Source organism: Aethalodelphis obliquidens, unplaced genomic scaffold (assembly GCF_003676395.1).
Source record: "Aethalodelphis obliquidens isolate GAN/ISIS:26980383/991018 unplaced genomic scaffold, ASM367639v1 scaffold24, whole genome shotgun sequence".
Lineage (NCBI taxonomy): Eukaryota > Metazoa > Chordata > Mammalia > Artiodactyla > Delphinidae > Aethalodelphis > Aethalodelphis obliquidens.
Window position 1 is genome coordinate 10,362,539 of NW_020837968.1, and position 22,311 is coordinate 10,384,849.

General features: G+C 37.0%; 1 protein-coding gene across 2 annotated transcripts in view; it reads right to left on the reverse strand.

Moving 5' to 3' along the window:
* Nucleotides 1–22,311, reverse strand: part of USH2A (usherin) — a 774,017-nt gene that overhangs the window by 534,128 nt on the left and 217,578 nt on the right. Inside the window, exon 20 of one of the 2 annotated variants that reach the window (XM_027122185.1) lies at nucleotides 19,486–19,716. In XM_027122185.1, coding sequence (XP_026977986.1) covers nucleotides 19,486–19,716 — 231 coding nt within the window. Of the gene's footprint in view, nucleotides 1–19,256; nucleotides 19,717–22,311 lie in introns of those variants that run through there. The other variant, XM_027122186.1, reaches the window with a different exon arrangement.

Consider the following 22,311-nt stretch of genomic DNA (forward strand, 5'->3'; position numbering starts at 1 on the left):
ATCTTTCTTTTAGTCACATTACCTACAGCAGCATTTCATAAATATTAGGTGCTTAATAAATATGGAGTGAGCCAATAAATACTATTTGTACCTACAAATGGTAATGTTTAAACATATTTTGATTTGATGAAACATTACTATTTGTACCTACAAATGGTAATGTTTAAACATATTTTGATTTGATGAAACATTACTACTTGTACCTACAAATGGTAATGTTTAAACATATTTTGATTTGATGAAACATATGATCCTTTCATTTATGACTGAAACATACTGAAGAGTAGAAAATCTGCATCTGACTCCTATGGGATTACTTAACACAATTATATTGAAATGAGTAAACAAAGATTTTACTGCATTTTATTTACATAAAACATCTCTTCATTTACATGAAAGTTTCTGGAAACTCCACCAGAAAACCAGAAGCACAAACTATAAAACTAATGACCAATTCACTTAAAATCAATTACTGTATTAATATAATAGAAGACCTTATAGAATGTAACTGGACTGTCAAACTTGCTTAATATTTGATTTCACAGGACCAAATCTAGAGAAAATATTAGAGGATTTGGCAAAGTCGGTGACTAGAATGCAGGAAGCCTTGATCTTCTAAGCCAGTAGCTCTATCAAGACTTCCTTTTGGGGGAACTGGTAAATGAGAGCAAATAAATGTAATCTCATGCAGATCAGGAGACTGGATTTAAAGGGATCTGAGGTAGTGATGATACCCTTTTATCCTCTAAGTATTATGAACAGTTTATCTTATCAGACTGGCTAAGAATCTGTTGCCACAATGCTACACAGTGAGAAAATATCAAGTGCATCAGTGACAATGTAGCTAATCTTCCTTGGCTATTCAGATGAGAAGTGACCCATAGTTTAAATACAGCACTTTCAGAGGATAAGGGAAGAAAGAGCAAGGAACGAGCAAGGGATTCTTCTAGAATACTAACCATTGCAGAATAAATGATGCCTCTTGGACTGCAGATTTTTTTTAATACTTGGCAAACATATCTTTGGGATGGATTTTCATGGAAAATATACAGAGCCAAACTAACCTGAACACCTTTCATAAAGCTTACTGGCTAAAATAAATACATATCTTTTGAAAATAAGTCCCAAGAGATTACGATTGTTCAGTTATCAAGTACGTACTGGAAATTTACATTATACTAGAAATTTCAGTAAGGGCCTAAAAATACATTTAAAAAATAGTTTAGTCAGGTAGCAGGACACAGAAATACAAAAATGATAAAGTCCAACCACCAATTTCAGCTTTTAGCCTACTTGACTTGACCACTGGGCAACATTTTATACTGGTGACTGTTACGTAATTCATGAAAATTTCCTAGATTCTCAGGCAGTTTCTTCACCTACATATCTGGCTAATCCTTCTTGGTTGTCTTGTATTATCCATCCCTGAATGCCTTTCATCGCCCCCACCCCCCCCCCCCGGTGTATCCTTGACCCTGAGTCTTTTAATCCATTCTCATGGCTCCAATTTCCATCCACATGCAGGTGACTTCTTTCTTTCTTTCTTTTTTTAAATAATTTTAAATTTTTAATTTTTTAAACACCTTTATTGGAGTATAATTGCTTTACAATGTTGTGTTAGTTTCTTCTTTTTAAGTTAAGAATCTCTGGTTGCATATTCAGACTCAAGCTCCCTTGAACAAAGGAAGGAAGTTATTATCCAGAGATAATGGTACATTCTAAATTCAAGTCTAGGAACGCAGCCCAGACTAGGGAGAGTCCTTGGATACAGAGGGAGTGGGAAGGCCTTCAGGAATTTCTCTCTCTGCTGCTTTCTGTTCATATGCCTTAATTCTCTCTCTCATTTCCCCCTACCCCTGCAGCAGTACACCTCTATCTGCTTCTCAATTAATTTATATGTTTCAACTAATTTGCACATTTTATTCAAGAGATAAGAGAGGCTAATTGGTTATCTCTGAATTTCAATTCCAAATTCCTGTGAGACCTGGATCAGTCCTGCTCTGGTCAGACATTCATTCTTGTCCTAACTGTAACCAGTGGAGCAAGGGTCCATGGTCCAAAGAATGTGACTTCAAAGAACGTGACCTCAGACTTCTTTTTAAGGTTAATTCCTTTTTTTTTTTTTACTTTAACTGACGTTAGAATTTATCTATTTATTTTAGCTTTTTGTTTTATGTTGGAATATAGTTGATTAACAGTGTTGTGTTAGTTTCAGGTGTACAGCAAAGTGATTCATTTGTACACATACACATATCCATTCTCTTTCAAATTCTTTTCCCATTTAGGCTGTTACATAATTTTGAGCAGAGATCCTTGTGCTACATAGTAGGTCCCTGCTGGTTATCCATTCTAAATATAGTAGTGTGTACATGTCAATCCCAAACTCCCTAACTATCCCTCCTCCCACCCTTCACCCCTGGTAACCATAAGTTCGTTCTCTAAGTCTGTGAGTCTCTGTTTTATCAATAAGTTCATTTGTATCATTTTTTTAGCTCCTGCCTATAAGTGATAAATATGGTAGTTCTCTTTCTCTGTCTGACTTACTTCACTTAGTATAACGATCTCTAGGTCCATCTGTGTTGCTGCAAATGGCATTTCATTCTTTTTAATGGCTGAGTAATATTCCATTGTATATATATATACACAACATCTTCTTTATCCATTCATCTGTCCATAGACATTTAGGTTGTTTCCATGTCTTGGCTACTGTAAACAATGCTAGTTAATTCCTATTCCAGTATCTGAAGATTTTCAGTTGTTGTTGCTGATTGTTTGGTTTTGGCTATCACACGCTATTGGGCAGAAAACAATAGCAGTATATAATAATGGTTAAGGATAGTCAAACGGCTATGGGTTCTATTTCCATAAGGCTTGTGAGAGCAGGAAACAAGTCTACTGGATTCCAGCTATGTCCTCAGAGTCCAGTAGAGTGTCTCATGCGTAACAGACATTAACAACAGCGGCAGCAAGAACAAAGCAAGTGGAGAAATTAATCACTTTGGAAAACAACTAACACACTGCTAGTATCCTTGCCTGGGATGTGATGTTTAAAAAGCTTCCATTTCCTACATGTGGTTTAGAAGAGTATTCCTAACTGTACTGTCTTACACAGTCCCACGAAATGGAGATACTGTTGCATACTAGACACAAGGAAGAAAAGAAACTTCAAAATAGGTTACTCGCTGAAAGTTTTTAATGAGGCATTAACAGCTCTGTAAATTAAAGTTCTAATTTGCAGTTTTATGGAGTAAACAAGGAGAGAACAGCATCAGATGTAGGCTGCTGTTGCTGCCTTCTCTCAACACATCTTAAGGGAGTGTCAAATTGATTTTGCAATCCTTAATTACATTTCTCTAATTTTTTTTGGACTACTGAATTTATCAGTATGCAGAAACAATCAGTTTTCAGCAAACTATTTTTCTCAGTTAAACTTAATAACAGAGCATATTAACTCCAATTATATGAGCTATGAAAAATATATTATAGAGGTGCAACAGCATCACAGCAAGAATTGGTCAACTGAGTATGCAAATGTGTATTTCATATTTTAACTGATTAAATTCTTTCCTGTGAAAAAAATACCTGAACAATAGAAAAACTACAGCTCTCTGTGTTATAAAAGTTTCTGTCCTAATGTGAATGAGTTCCAAAGAAACCCTATTCTGTAGAGAAAAAAAAATGTTATTTTGTTGACATTATAGATTCTTGCTGTTAACATAGTTTAACATAGTTAACATAGTTTAGTAAATCTCATTTTTCCTATGCTTTATAATATGTAGTGGATACCAATTTATTTCAGGTAAAATTGAGCTTAAATCTAAAGTATATACATTGCTTAAGTCTCTATCTAAAGGAGTTCAGGACCAGTAAATTAAATAATAGACAAATTGATTGATTTTTCTCTACATAAAGCCATTTTTCCATCACAATGTAGATCAATGGTTTTCATGCTAGAATGTTGCAAGAATCACCTGGAGAACTTTTTCTTTTATCCATTTTATTGAGGTATAGTTTACATGCAATAAACTGCATCCACTTAAAGGGTACAGTTCAATAAGTTATGAGAAGATCAAAAACACAATGAGATATCAACTCATACCTGTCAGAATGGCTTTCATCAAAAAAAAAAAAAAAAACCCACAAATAACAAATGCAGCCACTGCAGAAAACAATATGGAGGACTGGCAAAAAAAACTAAAAATAGAGTTACCACATGACCCAGCAATTCCACTCCTCGGTACACATCCAAAAAAAAAAAGAAATATACACACACCCCAATGTTGACAGCAGCATTATTTATAATTGCCAAGATATGGAAGCAACCTAAGTGCCCATCAACAGGTGAACGGTTAAAGAAGATGTGATATATATATATATATATATATATATATATACACACACACACACACATATATATACACATATATACATATACATATACACACATACATACACACACACACACACACACAATGGAAAACTACTCAGCCATTAAAAAGCATGAAATTTTGCCATTTGCAGCAACATGGATGGACCTGAAGGGCATTATGCTAAGTGAACTAAGTAACACAAAGATAAGTACTGTATGCTATCACTTATATGTGGAATCTAAAAAATACAACAAACTAGTGAATATAACAAAAAAGAAGCAGACTCACAGCTATAGAGAACAAACTAGTGGTTACCCATGGGGAGAGGGAAGGGGGAGCGGCAATATAGGAAAACAAAGTTATAAGGAATGTATACCTCTGAAGCCCCATTATGAGTACTACAGAGCACTTCCATCATCCCCTCTTCCTCAGCCCCAGGCCATCACTGACCTCTTTTGTCACTATAGATTAATAATTTAAAAAATTTTTTATGTCAATGGAATTATAATTAAGTAGTCTTCTGCTTTCTTTATTCAGCATATCAATTGAGGTTTGATCCATATTGTTGTTCATACCAGTAGTTTATCCCTTTCCATTGTTGAGTAGTATCCCACTGTATGGATATACCACTGTTTGTTTATCCATTCATCTATGGATGGATATTGTGTTGTTTCCAGTTTTTGACCATACTGAATATAGGTGCTATGAATACTTATGCGCATACTTTTTGTGTGGACAAATTATTTCATTTCTCTTAGACAGATACCCCTGAGATGCAGAGCTGATTCTTATAGTAAGTATCTGTTTAACAGAGTACATATGGAGATCTTGTCAAAATGCAACTTTCCAGCTGTTTCTCCAGATATGTGGTGGGAATCAGAGTTTGCTGCTTTCTTTCAACCACTTATCCAGGCTAATTCTTACAAAGACAGGTTTTCTAACATTTTGTGAGACATTGTGTAGGCAAAACCAATAGATGACTGAACAAAATGGTCACTTTTAAAGAGGCAATCTATAAAAAAAAATACATACATATAATCTTAGTAAAAATATCTATTTAATTTAGGAAACCCAGTGGTCTTATAAAGATGACAAAATTAAGATCAAAAACCTTAACGTGGTGGTCTTCAAGTGCAAGATTTGGCCTCTTCTTGTATTTCAACTTCAGCAAGCACCATTCCTGATTTCTGTGCTCTGGCTTTATGGAATTCTTCCAGTTTTGCTTGTTGGTTCATGTTTGCTTATTTATATATCATGTCATCTCTCACATCAAGGCACTTATACATGCTACTTTCTCTACCTGAACTGCCATACTTCCTATTTTTTGCCTAGCTAACTCAAATTACATTTTTCAGATTATAAAACTCTTCCTCTGAGAGGTCTTCATGAATCCTCTAGACTGGGTTGAATCCTCCTACTATCCATTACAACAGTTTTCTACATCTTATTTTCAGACTTATGGAAATCTTTTTTTTTTTGTAACTTTTCAAATTGAGGTATAACATAACAATAAAGTACACAAATTATCAGGGTATACTTTGATGGACATACACAAAGTAAATCCACATGCATTAACACTTTTCAGACTAAAGCAGAGACTAATTCCAGATTCTCAGAAGGCTCTGTTTTGCTTTCTTTCACTTATTATCCCATCTTCTGCCTTCCATCATCACTGATTCATTTTCCTGTTCTTGAAATTTATATAAGTGGATTATTAGACTTTTTTTGTTTCTAGCTTCCTTTGCTCAGTAATAGGTCATGAAATTTATCCATATTACTATTGTGAGAATGGTTGGTTCATTTTTTTTTTTTTTTTTTTTTTTTTTTGCAGTACGCGGGCCTCTCACTGTTGTGGCCTCTCCCGCTGTGGAGCACAGGCTCCGGACGTGCAGGCTCAGCGGCCATGGCTCACAGGCCTAGCTTCTCCGCAGCATGTGGGATCTTCCCCGACCGGGGCATGAACCCGTGTCCCCTGCACCGGCAGGCGGACTCTCAACCACTGCGCCACCAGGGAAGCCCAGTTGGTTCATTTTTATAGCTATACATAGTTCATTGAATTAATACATTACAATTTGTTGTCTATTTTTGATGGAAATTTGGGTTGTTAACAGTTTTTGATTATCAAGAATATAAAGTTCCTAAGAACAACCTTGCACATGATTTTTGGTACACATATATATGCATTAATTTTGGATATCTATGTGGCAGTATATCATTAGTCTTTTTGTTTATGCTTGTGCCAATGCTATACTGCCTTACCTACTGTAGCTTTACAGATAGTTTTGATATGTCATAGTGTAAATCCTCCAGCTTTGTCCTTCTTCAGTATAGCCTTGGCTACTCTAAGTCCTGTCCTTTTCCATATAAATTTTAGAGTTAGCTTGTCAATTTTCACCAAAATCCTGAGATTATGACTGGAACTACATGGATTATACAGATAAAGTTAGAAAGACTTGTTAATGATATTAAATCTTCAAATCCATGAACATGAATATCTCTTCATTTATTTAGGTCTTCTCTAATTTCTCACAGTAATACTTTGTAGTTTTCAGTGTAGAGGTCTTGTATTTTATTTTATTTTATTTTTTACTAGATTTGTTTCTAAATCTTCTATGCATTTTGGTGATATTATAAGTGCTACTTAATTTTTTTTTCCTTTTCCACTTGCTTTTTGCTATTCAATAGAAACATTTGATTTAGGCATACTGATCTTTACCCAACATCTTTGCTAAATTCACTTATTAAATTGGATAGCTTATATATTATTTTGATTCTTCTATATATATAATCATCACATCTGCAAATAAAGACGGTTTACTTCTTCTTTGACATTCTTAATGTATTTATTTTTTTGCTACATTGCTCTGCTAGTACTTCCAATACAATGTTGAATATAAGTGGTGATAGTGGACTTCTTCATCCTATTCCTGACATCTGGGAGAAAACAGTCAACGTTTTGCTATCAGTAGTCTTTTATAAAAATATATTTACCAGGATATTTCATTCTTAGTTTGCTGAGAATTTTATCAAATATATTTATTGAATCCATAGGGATAATCTAGGAGGGTTCATCGTTATTAGGTTAATGTGGTAAATTACAGAGATATTTTGGCCTTACTTTCTTCATTATTTTTTTCATTTTTTATTTCATTAATTTTTGCTTTTATTTGTATTACTTCCTTCTTTCAAGTTTGGAGGGTTTTATTTGCTTTTTTTTTTTCTGGTTTCTCCTTGAGTTAGAAGCTTAGATACTTGATTTCTAACTCTTCCTTTTTTTTTTTTCCTAATATATGCGTTCAGACGTTCATAGCTTAAGATTACCATTTACTCCTACAGGGATGGAATTGAAATTCTATCTACTTAGATCCTAATTTAGCTATTATTTTAATTCTAGAACTCCTGTTCTAATACATTCCAATTCTCTGTTTAAATTCTGCATCTTTTCATTTATTTCATTCACAATTTTAATCACAGTTATTTTAAAGTCTGTGTCTGGATATTATATATATATATATTTCCAATATGTCTAGAGTACTTGAAGATCTATATTTTTGTATTTATTAGATCCTATTTTTTGGTATTTCTGGTAATTTTGGATTGAATAGCAAACATCGGGTATTAAAAAAAATGTAGATTCTTGTTGATGTTACCTTCTTGCAGCAAATATTTAAATTATTCTGGCAGACAGACTTTTACTCCACCAGCAGTTGAGATGGGTTGAGGATTTACTTCCTGCTTTGGGATGACCGCACTATTCCTCATTTGCTCTCACTGCTAGAGTTTCAGCTGAATGCCTGCCATATTTACCAGGGCCCCTCCTCCTTGGGCCCTGAACTCTAATTTTTTTTTTTTTTTTTTTTTTTTTTTTTTTGTTTTTCTGGTTTTTTTTTTTTTTTTTTTTTCCTTTTGTGGAGCACAGGTTCCGGACGCGCAGGCCCAGCAGCCATGGCTCAAGGGCCCAGCCTCTCCGCGGCATGTGGGATCTTCCCAGACCGGGGCACGAACCCGCGTCCCCTGCAGCGGCAGGCGGACTCTCAACCACTGCGCCACCAGGGAAGCCCTGAACTCTATTTTTTTTGCCTTTCAAGCCATGTTTCCCCTCTGCCCCTAACACTGCAATATAGGAATTAAGAAATAAAACAGAAGGAAAATGCAAAGATAAATAAAAAGCTCACACAAATGGTTTTTCTTATTTCTGTGATCTTGATCCCACCAGGCCTGGCACTCCTAGTTACACAGTAATGTCTTTAAAGTACCATATTTTTAAGAAATTTTTATCCAACTTTTAATTTTTTCTCAGCAGGAGGATTTTTTGAAATACTTCACAGCTGGAGTCAGAAATCACTTGTAATTATTTAATTACATGTTTGATGCCTGATTTCATTGCAAGCTTTCAAGCTCCCTAAGGTTAGGGACTGTGTCTGCTTTACTCAATACCCTTTCTAAAACACCAATCATAGCACCTGGCAAATGGGGTGCAATTGAGAAACATTCACAGTACACCCACTAAACGACTGAGTCCCTCCATTTAAAGGCAGAAGTAGAAAGCAGAGCCAAAAGGTTTGAAAAAAATTTGCAGAAAATAGAAGGGGAAGCCTGTTGAGAAATATTTAGTTTCTTTGTATGTTTAAAAAGATATAATAACACTACTGTTTAGGGACACATAGGTTGAGGGTTAAGAAAGGGCTCTTGTTTTGAAAATTATTGATAATCTTGAAGGAAGCATTTACAGGAAAGAAGTGGGCAGAAAAAACTGTAGATTGAGGAGTGATTGGTAGATGAGAAAACCTGTAACCATTGGGAAAGTCTTCTTTTTTAAGAGGACTGATGATGAGGAAAAGATACAAAATAGAGTTAGATTTATAAGCACATGTTGAAATGTAAAGGTAGCCACTAGGAATGCAGAAATGAGAGGCAGAACATCTAAGCCTCTAGACAGAGAAGAAAGGCAACTAAAAAAAACCCAAACAAACAAAGGTCAGAACTTCATAGACTGAATAAAATAAAGTGAATGATCAGAGGGATATGAGGTAGAGAGAGGTTATAAAAGGATATCATCAAGATTTATGTGGTTTAGGCATATAAAATACATGAATGAATGGAACAGCACATAATTCAAAATCCCGAATTTTAAAATGTCAGCCATAAATGCATATATAATAATGACCATTATGATATTGTGTGCTAATTCCTGCATTGAAACTTTACAATAATCCATTTTAGAGATGACGAAACTGAGCTGGAGAGCGGGGAAGTGACTCATGCAAAGTTAAACACCAGCACGTAGAGGAGCCGGATTTTCAACTTGGGGAGTCTGACTCCAAAACCTGCACTCTACCACTGCCATTGCTGTCTTCCTTCTGAACTAGAATGTCGACGTCAATACCTCCATTGCCCTTGAAATAGAATTCAATCAATTTGATGCTGTTAATCCATCCATAGCATTGATCACTGCTGTTTATGAAGCACTTTCAAGATTAAAAATGTTTTTTATTGTACTATATATGTTTATTATGACTGTCATCCTAAACCTATCGCAATAAGCCCTAATGATATGTATAGGTAAAAGTGTCAAAATATTCATTAACCTCAAAATTTAATAAGCCTAAGGAGATCCTGTGTCTAAGACACGTGCAACATCTTGTTTCCAGCAATACCATGTGACAGCTGCAGTGGGACAGAAAACGGCTCAAGCTATAATAATCGACAGAGAAGTAACTTCACCAGCAACTAAGGGTCATTAATAAGAATTTTTTTGTCTCTAATACTATATAGCTTAAAACATACTTTCTTATACATCTGAGGCCAATAGAGACTAAACAAATTGAGTTATCACTCTAAACTGTCAATACTTCCAAAAAGGTAGCTCTCAACATTTTGGGACGTATTCTAACGCATCGCAAATCTCATCATTAAGTAATTCTCATAGCTAAGCAGTCTTTCTTATGGATTTTTCATTTTCTACCTAACTAACTCCTTTAGTGAATTCTTTCTTCAACATTTATTGAACATCTAGTACGGATCCTAGGATGTGCAAGGCACAAATGTTATAACTGAAGAAAACAGTCATAACTTCAGCCTTTTGGGGATATAGATAAGTGAATAAGCAATTGTAACGGCGTGTGATAAAGGTTAAAACAGAGATTCTTGGTTTCTGTGGTAGTAAGTTAGAGAGGCTCCTAATCTAGGTTCGGCATGGAGTCGGGAGAGGTTGTTGGGAGGCTATTTAAAGGAAGAGCTCAGTTGACACTTCATTGATGAGGAGGAATTAGCCAGGTAACCGGAAAAAGAAGCACTTGCAAGTAAAGGGAGGCATTTCAGGGAAAGGCATCAATATCTTCAAAGACCTGGACATTCAAGAGAGTGGGGTAGATTCAAGCCGCTGGGACCGGAAGATGGCTGTAGAGCTGGAGAGTAACACAGGAGGTATGTGAAAAGGTGAGGCTGAACGGTAAGCAGGGAAGCAGAAGAGACTTCATGCAGGGCATCTTTATGAGAAACTTTTGAAAGGTTTTTAGCAACATGATAAGAAATATTAGTAGTTAAAAAAATAGCCTGTAAAAGAGTGAAACTTTTGATGTAGAGACCCACACATAGACCTGGACAAGGAAGTAGCTATAGGACTAGTGGATATTTCCAAGACATGTATCAGAGGCATAATGGCTAGCGGAGGACCAATTGATGGAATGTGAGGAAGGGAGTGAGAAGTGGTATTCAGGGACATCTCCCAGGTTTCTGTCTCAGGCACCCAGTTATATTCACTTTGGTAAACACAGTGGTAAACACAGAAGAAGGAACGTATCAGGGGAAGGGGTGGATGTGAAGAGACGCAGAAGCCAAGAAAGAGGCATCTACGGTTTTTTTCCGTTTTCTGCCTCGTTGGATGGAAGGACCATTAAATTATTCATTCTCATGAACTTCCCATAAGTCCTTATCTTTCCTTTATGAAATTCTCCTAGGGCCCATTTTATTTGTGGGGATGACATGGCCACCACTGCCAGAGATGACTTAAATGACCCGAATGATTAAGCAGGCGTTTCTTCCCCCTTCGGCCTCCTCCTGCACCTCTTCAGAGGTTGCACTTAAGGTCAAAGAACCTCCAAACTGAGACTGGGCCTCAGTCAAGGGAATGTACGTAACTGAGTTTCCTTTCTTGAAACTCCAAACCAGCCTGAGGGCGATGTTTGTGAGCTTCCTACAACGTACACACCTTAAATAAGGTCTTCATAATATTTCTCAAAATTTCCCCACTCCAAAGGAACTCTTAGTGCATGATCTCATAAAACATTTCTTCAGGCCACTAGAATTCGGTTTTGAAAGATCCAGAACTTTGACAATGATATTATTGGAATCCTTTCTATCTGACTGGAAATGAAGTTAATCTTTTTTTTTTCCCCAAACATTTTAACGTAAAATTACATATGTGTATTTTTTTTCAAATTTCTTAAATTGATGTACAGTTGATTTACAATGTTGGGTTAATTTCTGTTGTATAACAAAGTGATTCAGTTACACATATACACACATTCTTTTTTATATTCTTTTCCATTATGGTTTATCACAGGATATTGAATATAGTTCCCTGTGCTGTACAGTAGGACCTTGTTGTTTATCCATCCTACCTATAATAGTTTGTATCTGCTGATCCCAAACTCCCAATCCTTCCCTCCCCCACTCCCCTCTCCCTTGGCAACCACAAGTCTGTTGTCTATGTCTGCGAGTCTGTTTCTGTTTCGTAGATAAGTTCATTTGTGTTATACTTTAGATTCCGCACGTAAGTGATATCATACCGTATTTGTCTTTCTCTTTCTGACTTTGAAGTTAATCACAATACTTTTTTATGGGTGTTATATTTAACCTAACTGATATAAAATAATTGTAACTATAGATCTTTAAATATTTTAATTATTTTTTCCCAAGAAAATATATACAAAATTTTTCACTTTATTCAATCAAAAAGCAATCAGCTCATAGGTGCTAGTTTCACTATCACTGCTGACCATTATGATTCTTTTTCTGCTCGAAGTTCCTCTTTCTACTCATTTAAATTGGACGAAAGGAGAACTAAAATTAGTCTTTTTTTTGATGCAGAATGTCATGAAGAGACAGAAACATTTTTCTTTCGCAACAAAGCCTTAAATAAGATTCCAAAATGGCCAATGTATTGTAAGAAAAAGACACTGGGCAATTTAAGTACCGTAGGTAAATTTGAGACTACTAGGAAACCCAGGGACAGGGTGGAAAGCCTGTGTTTGACAGTATGGCACGAGTGTGTGAGAACACACGTACAGTTGTATAGCAGGCAACAATACATCTTTTTTTGGTAATAAAAGAGATGGGGAAAGCAGATGCTTTAAGCTGGTTAAAAGAGTGTTAGCAGCTAACAACAGTTTGTTTCAAGGAAAAGATTATTCTATTGTATTGGCATGGTCAATGTTGGGGTGACTTTCTGGCCACCTAAGGCTCTGTTGAGCAGAAAAGATGCTATTTCAAGATACTTTCACTTATCAAGCATTACCACCTACTTGGTTGCGTTGGTTTCTCTCATTTACTTTATCTGAGCTCCTTTCTACTTATCTTTAGGCTTCCTGGCATTAGGGCGGAAGAAAAATGTATCATTAATGATGAAATTATGTTAATATTTTTTTTTTAGAACTAGACTTTAGACCAGGGATAGGCAAGCTACCAGTCTGTTGCCCATTTTTGCAAATAAAGTTTTATCGGAACCTGGTTACCCTTATTTTTTTACATATTGTCTATGGATGCTTTCATGCTGCCACGACAGAGCTGAGTAGTTGTGACAGAGATCTCTTGGCCCATACAGTCAGAAATACTGTTTGGACCTTTAAAGGAGAATTTTGTTACCCCTGCTCTAGATTGACTTTGTGAGAAGTTTACAAAAAGGAAAGGGTTCTTCGTGCAAAGGCAAATTTGCAATTGCATTCATTTTGACCACCTGAGCAATATCAAAGCCCCCAAAAGGTCTAAAAATTTTGGTGAGACAAAAATCCCTGTGTTGAAATGATTATTTTGTGCAATCTGAGATAAAATTCCAAAGTGAAACAACTTACTTCCAAACCAACCCGACCATTAAGTTTCCAAACACAAGGCAGCATTACAGAAATGTGCTTCAAAATTAGTCACCTTAAAGATGCAAGGTTAAAACAAATGCAGCCCTTGTAAATTGGCCTTTCTGATGAAGTTGATGAATGGGGAAAAAGCACGGTCCTCTGCCACCCTTCAGTGTCATCTGAAAGCATTTCCTAAGAACTTACTTGGACCTCTCTACTAAAGGTAATAAAAACTAAGCAATTTTAATATTCACTTCTGAATATCTCTAGCTATCATAGGTTAGTCTGACTTCTGTTATTCTAAGAAGATATGTATTTGGATCCTCGTCTCTCTCGGTCCATAAAGGTGAGCTCAACCAGACAGTCACATCTCTTCTGATTCAGTTGCATCAGAAATACCCATGGATCCCCGGCATTGCCCAACCAAGACCCACTTCTTTACTTTGCTCTCAAGTTCCGTGTTCTTACTCTTGCCTTTGTTTTTCTATATCATTATTGCCTGTTTGTTAAACTGCTAGGCCATAGAGTCGATTCATAGAGCTGCTTTTCAGTAACTGTGGCCAAAATCTAACATCAAAGCTTAAATAACTCTGTGGTTTAAATATGCTTTGAAAAGACTTGGTGTTTTATTTAGCGTTTTTTTTTTTTTTCTAAGTACTTTCTGGCAAAACTACTTGCTCCCAGTCAGAGGAAAACAAATAGTGGGACACCAAGGGTGTTGAAGGTCAGAATTAATATGCTTTTACTAATTAGTGTATCGAAGGAGTTTGCCCTACTTATACCTGTACCGTAACTGCTTAGAATCAGCTTTCCTTTAATGCAGTGTTTTAGTGCCTCAGTTCACTGAAAATAATACAAAAATAATAAAGCATAAATATCATACAGTAAAATGTAAAATATACGCTTTTAAAAGATATTGATTTGGGGGGTTGCAGTTCTCTTTTCATGGGTCGGTAATTAATTGTATTTCTGGATCGTGAGGCATTTTAGTTCCGCCATTTTGGGGAAGGCAAATACTAAGAGACGAAAATGTAAGACAATCATTTGGTGTCCTTGAACGGCATTATTATGAAGAAAGTGTACAGAGTTCTCATCTGCAAGATGTTCAACATCAGTCATCACATTTTTCATGAAGACAAATAAAAGGGAATTACATCCAGGTGCACATGTGTGTTCATCTCCCCAGTGGGTTGCTACAAAGATCTCTGCAAAGGCAGTTCCTGATTTCTGGGCAGGTCCACCAGTAAAGGCAGTTTAAAAGGCTGGTGTGATTGGCGTCTGGATACTACAATAGTCAAACCTTCCCCCAAATGATCGTGGACCTGTTTTCCACTAATAGGAAAAACAAGTGACAAGGAGAGAGAGGGTCACCTTTGGAATGCCAAACTGAGCAGTATTTGAGTTTGCTGTTTTTACCAGCTTCCCTTTGATTACTAGCGAAATTCTTTGTGTAAGTGGATTTACTCTGCATTCCTGAAAATAATAAGCAAAAATTTTTTTTTTCTCTCCAGAAACACGGTGATAGCTCCTTCCTGTTGCAGGTGGGAGGGATGCTCTATTTGCTATTCCTGTTTTGGAAGGACAAAGTACTGTTAACCCCGTGTAATCAGGGGACTATTTCATTATGAGTGTTCACATGATTTTCTAGTTCCAAGATCATGAAATTATGTTGAACTTGTGTCTTCTTTACACCCTCTGATATAACTCAAGAACTGAATATCCATTTTATATTGAGTAATTTTCCCCACATCACTTAAGTTATCCCTAGAAGTTAACTTATTCCCATAAATTCTTCAGATTAGTAGAGAGAAAGCTTACATTTCCGTAAACCTTAAATTGTGAATATATTATATGAAAGAATCATAAAACAATTAAAAATCTAAGTGTTTTTAAACTCACAGATGCCTTGGTGATAACTTCTATTTTGAATTTTTGAGGCTACTTAAATAACCTGTGCTAACTGATTTGGAATTTTAGAAGTTAAAGGAATTGGCCAAGCCTCAGTTTAATAGATGAGCATGATAAGACCCAGAGGAAAGTAGTTTATATAGTGTCTCAACACTAGGTAGATTAATTTAACTGTTTTCAATAACAAAATTAAATATCACATTTTAATATCGAAATTGCACATTACTCGTACCCCAGATACAACATTTAGGCAAACATATCTTGTATGTGCAGCAGCAGACGAATTAATAGAATGTTGATTTTATGACTTGCAGAAGACTTTTAGAAAATCTCCTGTCTCATAGTAGGCACTTAATAAATATTTGTTCAATGAGTGATAGCTGATAGCTAATGTTTAAAGACTATAAAGTAATCTGTGTGGCAGATACTGTGCAAAGTTCGTTAGGTGAGCTATCTCCTTTAATCCTTACCTACCTGCTAGATATCAATATTGTAAGTAGTAGTATTGTGCCAATTTGAAAGAAAAGGAAACAGAGGCACACAAGTGATTAAGTGGTTTGTCTAATTACATTTAACTAATAAATAATGGGGCATAGATCTGAAACTCCTGTTAGTCTGTTCCCAAAGCCCTCATCCTTAAGCATAAAGAAATGGGGGAGTTATTTATACTATGATGTAAATGACTGATAATACGCCCTTCCTGGAAATTAGATTTTTGAAAGAACACTTGTATCAGAAAGGAAAAGCGATCAAACGTAGATCCTGCAAAAGATTCATCTGGTTCATTTTTCGGCCCCAAAGTAGATTTTGACAGAGTTCATTTATAATACTAAGCTTACTGATTTATACAGTGAGCAACACAGACATATATTCATATGTTTGAACTGTTTTCATTCTATCATATGAGGGAACATATTTAAAGCAAATATGGAAGAGGGGGGAGTTATATGAGAGATTCCTTTCTTGAACTGTAATAATGAGATAGTTTATACCTAGACTTTCAACATATTGCTATGACCATGGAATGAATGTATTCACAAATCCTGTCACTGATGGGTGAACGCTCACATTTTTTCCTTACATAAAATATGTATAATAATACACAGCCCTGTATATTTGTTTTTGAGTCATTTGATATCTCCATTCATATTTCAGGAATCATTTTTAGTTAGAGTTTGAGATTCTGAAATGAATCAAAATAAAAGATATCTTAGGTCTTCTTACAATTATTCACTTTTTAAATATAATTCATCATCTTAGAGATGATCAGGATTTGCTCATTAAATGTGCCTTAGAATATAAAACCTGCATGAAATTTACAGGAACGTGAGTTGAAAGCACTGTTTGGCACACAGCACTTCAGCCCACTTAAAATAATTTTGTTTGATGTTAAAAATCTACCTTTAGGCACGCTCTAGAATTAATTGCTACGGAAAAAATCTTATCCCCAGATGTCTTTGGAGATGCAAGTAATAAATAATGCCAATACTATTTCTGTTTGCCACCTGAAAAGCCGAAAAACCGAAAGACAAATCCAAAAAGTTCAGCAGGGTTGAGTAAGGTTTATTTGGGTGATCATTATTTCATCTTCCATCCTCATTTATTACTTTTAGATACTTATTATTCCACAACTTCCAAGCTACTGTCCACAGAATTATCCCTCCCGCTCTGTGGCAAAGCACCAGCTTTTGAACCAGAAGCTTCCAAATTCACATTTCACCTCCAAAATTCAGTAGCTGTGGCACCACGTGGGAGCCAGTTATTGGAACCTCACTTCCTCATGTTCCGTGAGGGGAAAAATATCTACCTTCTAACGCTGCAGAGGGATTGGATGAAAGAATATACAAGTAAAACAAATGCATGATGCTAGCAATACATTTACCTTTCTACATAAGAAGATCCAAGTTGAAGGAAAGCTATTGATTGAGTTGGTTTTGTAAACTTGTCCCGGTTCATTAATTGGGGAAATTTCGTTAAACCATAACCTGCCTCAATAAAAGTATCCGGCCGAATCTGCCAGGTGAGCCAAAGGGTCAAACCAATAACTTGACGGAGACCTGGTTACTTTAACAGTTAAGAGAGACTCGAAAGTAAGCCAAGCTTCTCATAAAAAGGAGGTAGCGAGGCCCCAGAACATGCCTGAATGCAGAAGAACTGCTTATTCTCCAGGAATCGCCAAAGCTCTAGGGAGTCGTTCAAGCCCAAACTGTGATCTCCCTGTCTTGTCCTTCAAATGCTGTGGACTCCAAACACATTTTCTGTGCAGCCGGAGGCTTTGTTATAGACAGAAGGACCCTGCTTAGGGAGGCCAGTGTTTACGGCCTAACTTTCTTAAAGAGGAATTTGGAAAACTTCCCAGACCCTGCATCTGCCCCTAGCCCTTGCACCTCGGAGTCTGAGGCCGGCTAGGGAGACAGCGCAGACGACTAAATTTATTAACAGCCGACGGGCCACTCTATCTTTCACAGCAACAACAGTAGGTGATCCCATCAAAAACCTGTCTGCTGGCTAGCCAGCAAATCCGAGCTGACATGCCTGCCGCAGCGAGACCCAGATGAATGGAAACGAAGGCTGTTTCCTCGAAGAAACACATCACAAGCCAAATGTCGGACCAGGAAGTCAGTTCTAGTTCCATTTGAGAAAAAGCCTTTGACTTTTTTTCCATAGGTTCTTTCCCAGATACTTATGTTTCCTTTTCTTCCCTTTCTTTGACTTTTACGAATATTAAGTAGAAGTCGAGCGTTTTAGGGGAGCTCAGTGGTTGAATTTCTAATACTCAGTGAGGAGTTGGATATACTAGTCCAGTGGTTAAGCGTGCATTAATCTTAATATATCACAGCTAGAACATAATCATGATTCGTTTCAAATATACATCAGCAGCCAGCCTCACTTAAAAGCAAACTATTTACCATTTTAAGTAAAAATAAAATATGTGAGCTACGTTTTATAGTTCAAATTCCATTTCATTGTCCTCAGCATACGCAGCATGGGAAAGACTAGTTATTTGCTCCAAAATGACTTTCTCATGGATTAAATTAATATCATTATGAGTTTACAGAGTAACACATATTATATACTTTAAAAAAATTTTAATGGGAAATAAAGTGTGTGTCATGAATAATTAGAGTTTTCTACGTCTGTAGTGAAAGAGTGCTTTTAAAAACTGTAATTCGTAGAGATAACTGGACTTCCAGAATACGGTAATACCAGTCAGACCAGAAATTGAGTGAGACATGTGAGGTTGGCTCACACAGTGAGGACTGGATCCTGTCTTTATTTAAAATTTTTATATTTTACTGGGGATTTTTTTGCATTGATTTTTATTTTTAAAATATTGTATTAAAATATTATTTACATGGATTACTGAGTTTTGGGTGCCTTTGAATTTTGTGCCTCGCTTGCCTTACTCTACTCCTGACCCATAGAAGGTACGCTTTCCCTGAAATTACTTTTTCCCATAATGCTCTCCATAGAACATGGGGTATTAACAGTCTTTACACTTTAAAAAGAAAAGAGCTACATCAAATAAGAGTTAGGAATAGTTAAACAGTTAAATAGCTTTCTTATAATTCTTTGCAGAGACTGGATAAGCTGATGTATACTGAGAATCTCCAATAGCATGGGGGCATTTCTCAAACTCATTTGCCCACAGAACTCTTTTCCACAAAGGAAGTGAGGAATACTCCGACACATTCTGGTAAATAGCGTCCAAGAGTCATTTCCAGCACATACTTTGATCTAATAAGACTGCCTTTTCAGGGAATTCCCTTGTGGTCCAGTGGTTCAGACTCTGTGTTTCCACGGCATGGGGCACGAGTTCGATCCCCAGTTGGGAACTAAGACCCCACACACCACGCAGTGTGGGCAGAGGGAAAAAAAATAAAAAACACCACTGCCTTTTCACATCTCTTATATATATTTTTTTCTTTTCTCTCCTCCACTTAACCCACTTGTTTTTTTTTCAGAATACTGAAGAGATAAATATGTCGACACAATCAAGCTAAAGTTATAAAAGGGCTACATTAGTATCTCTATAAACAGGTGTAGTAAAAATTCATTGTAAAGACATATCAAAAGCATTAAAAATACCCCAGGGCTTAGTGCCTCGTAAAGAAAGTGATATCAAGCACACTTACCGGTAAAGTCTGTATTGAATGGGTGAGTGGAGCTGGGAAATTTATAATATCCGTTTCCTGTGAAACGAGTTCCTTTCATCATTGTGACCCCTGGAGCTGGTAGAGCTGCCTGTCTCCTTTCCAGCTGATATGTAGGAGAGGGTCCATTCTGTTCTTCAGGTGCCTGCCACCTCAGATGGATGGTTGTACTGTTGATTCCTTCAACCAGAGGTGGCCTCAGTTGGGCTGGTGCTAAATATTAGAAAACCCTTGTTACGTTCAAGAATTTGGCTCCTATCTCTAGACACAGATATGCACACATATGTTCACATGCACCTGTGTACATTACACTCAAAATCAAATCAATTATGGCCTCCAGTATTTCTATGGTCTAGGAACTGAAAACACAGTTAATATGAAATGTGACTAAACAAAATTTTGAATGCTGAATACACTTTTATCATTAAACAAAGTTTTTTTCTTACAGATAATTTCTCTATTCTTTCTTGCGACCTGACAGATACTACATGTTATAGTCTGTTGGAGCACCACCCAGATTCTCTTTACCAAGCAGATGCTTCACTGCTCTAGCTTCTGTGTCTGTTGGTCTCTAATGGCTCATGGCTTCTCCATTTTCTAGAGAATACCCCTGCCCTACCCAGGAGCTATAAGATCCCTTGTGAATCCTGCAGCCAGTGACTACCAAGCTAGTGGCTACTGATCACAAAGGGCAGAGTCCCTTGTCTTAACATGGTATTGAGTCAGGGCTGCAATTCACAGAGGCCAAGCAGGAAAAGGAAATGGTTGAAATGGGCTCGTTAGGGAGACAAGAGAAAGTGGGGTTTGAGAAAAACCGGTGAGCGGGGCGGGGGTGAACAGTCACTAATTCGTGCCAGCCCACGGATGATTCAGGAATGACAACCCAATGTTGTCAAATCTTTTATTTTGTTACCTAAAAAAAAAATCATTTTATGTGTAATTTTCTGATTTTTAAAGCTTAGCTACTGGTCTAAATTAAAACAAACAAAAAAACAAACACCACTCTGAAAGCCAAAGCATTCACAGGAAGGAATGAGCCTGTGATCTCAGCGGTTTGCAAACTCCTGTCCAGGCACAACAGACTCAGGCAGCCTCGGGGGCCCTGGAGTGACCACAGCACTCCCAGCAGTGGCCTGAGCCTTGGGCAGTGAGGGCCCAGGGCTCACACGCACACTGGGGCCCGGCGCGCCTTGACGTCCAGGGACACTGGCATTTCTTTGGAGCCTCCTGGGAAACCCCAGGAGTGACAGCTCTGAGACTTCCCCTAAAACCTACTGGAAACGGATCAGATTAACAACTGAGTTGTTGAAAATGAAGACCTGTTTCGATTTTCATTTTCTTAAGCAGTTGGGTTTGTAGGATGAGATGCGTATCCACTCGAAGTGTGTCAGCTGGGTTTGAGGGGTGAAAATGAAGAAAAGAACGCATGTCATAATCGCCAAGTCTATTTACTGAGGACCCAGACTAAGGCTGTGGAGCTTAACTTACACCTGTGTTAACACAGCCTTGTGCAGACACAAAGTTTTTGCCTGTTTCAGTACATGTAAGATAAAATGGTGTGAATACAAAAACTAATATTCTTAAACCAAGAAAGGCAATTCACCTTAAATCAGCTTCGAACAATGACCATTTGTTACTTTCTAGAAAGCTTGGCCAGCTTTCCAAAGAGAAACAATTCATTGTGATTCTATTTTCAGTTTTAGTAAAGAAGAGAGGGCAGTGAGTAAAAAGTTCATCAACTTAGAAAGATAATTAACAATTCTGTTCATCTTCCGCCAGTGTGAGCCATGTGATTTTTTTTTTTTTTTTTTTTACGGTACGCGGGCCTCTCACTGTTGTGGTCTCTCCCGTTGCGGAGCACAGGCTCCGGACGCGCAGGCTCAGCGGCCACGGCTCGCGGGCCCAGCCGCTCCGCGGCATGTGGGATCCTCCCGGACCAGGGCACGAACCCGCGTCCCCTGCAGCGGCAGGCGGACTCTCAACAACTGCGCCACCAGGGAAGCCCGCCATGTGATATTTTTATTCTTATATATACGGATCTGTAAATTTTATGCATGATTTCCTTTAGTATTCTTTACCAAAAATTAGCTAAATGCTGGGTTCTCAAAGATTTCATTCTACAAGCTATGATCCCTCTTCAGAATAATCCAAAACAAAATAAAAAGCTAAGCCATGCATACATTTCTTCTCCCACTAAGCTCATCTCCAGAGTTTGGAGTTCCATCTTTGTAAAATTTCAGGAAGCCATCATTGGCTATTAGCTTAACTGGGGAAGGAGGACCGCCGAAGATTTCTGAGTCTTGGGGTCAGAGAAGCAAGTAATGGAGGACCGATTATATTATTTTCATTTGTTTAAAATTTTCTACTTAGGAGCAGACAATAGGAATTTTGAGCTTTTCTGTTACTTTCCTGTATTCCATTTAAGATTCCCTAGTGATCTGGCACACAAAGACTTGAACTTTTTAGTTTGAAGAATACCATCTATTCCAGTGATATCCAAATATCATATGATAGCGCTTGTATGTGGAATCTTACAAAATGACACAGATGAACTTGTTGACAAAACAGAAATAAAGTCACAGGTGTAGCAAACAAATTTATTCTTATTTAAAAGCAGCTACTTTCTCAAGGTCGCATTTGTTTGACATCTAATACTCTTTCCCTTTACTCCAATCACCCATCTGGATGGGGATAATGAAAATTTGTACCACTACTGTACTCAGAATCCTTTCCCCATGGATGCATCATCGAAAATCACTTCTTAGTCAGGAATATAATTTCAGAGTCAAACAAAACAAAATCAGAGGA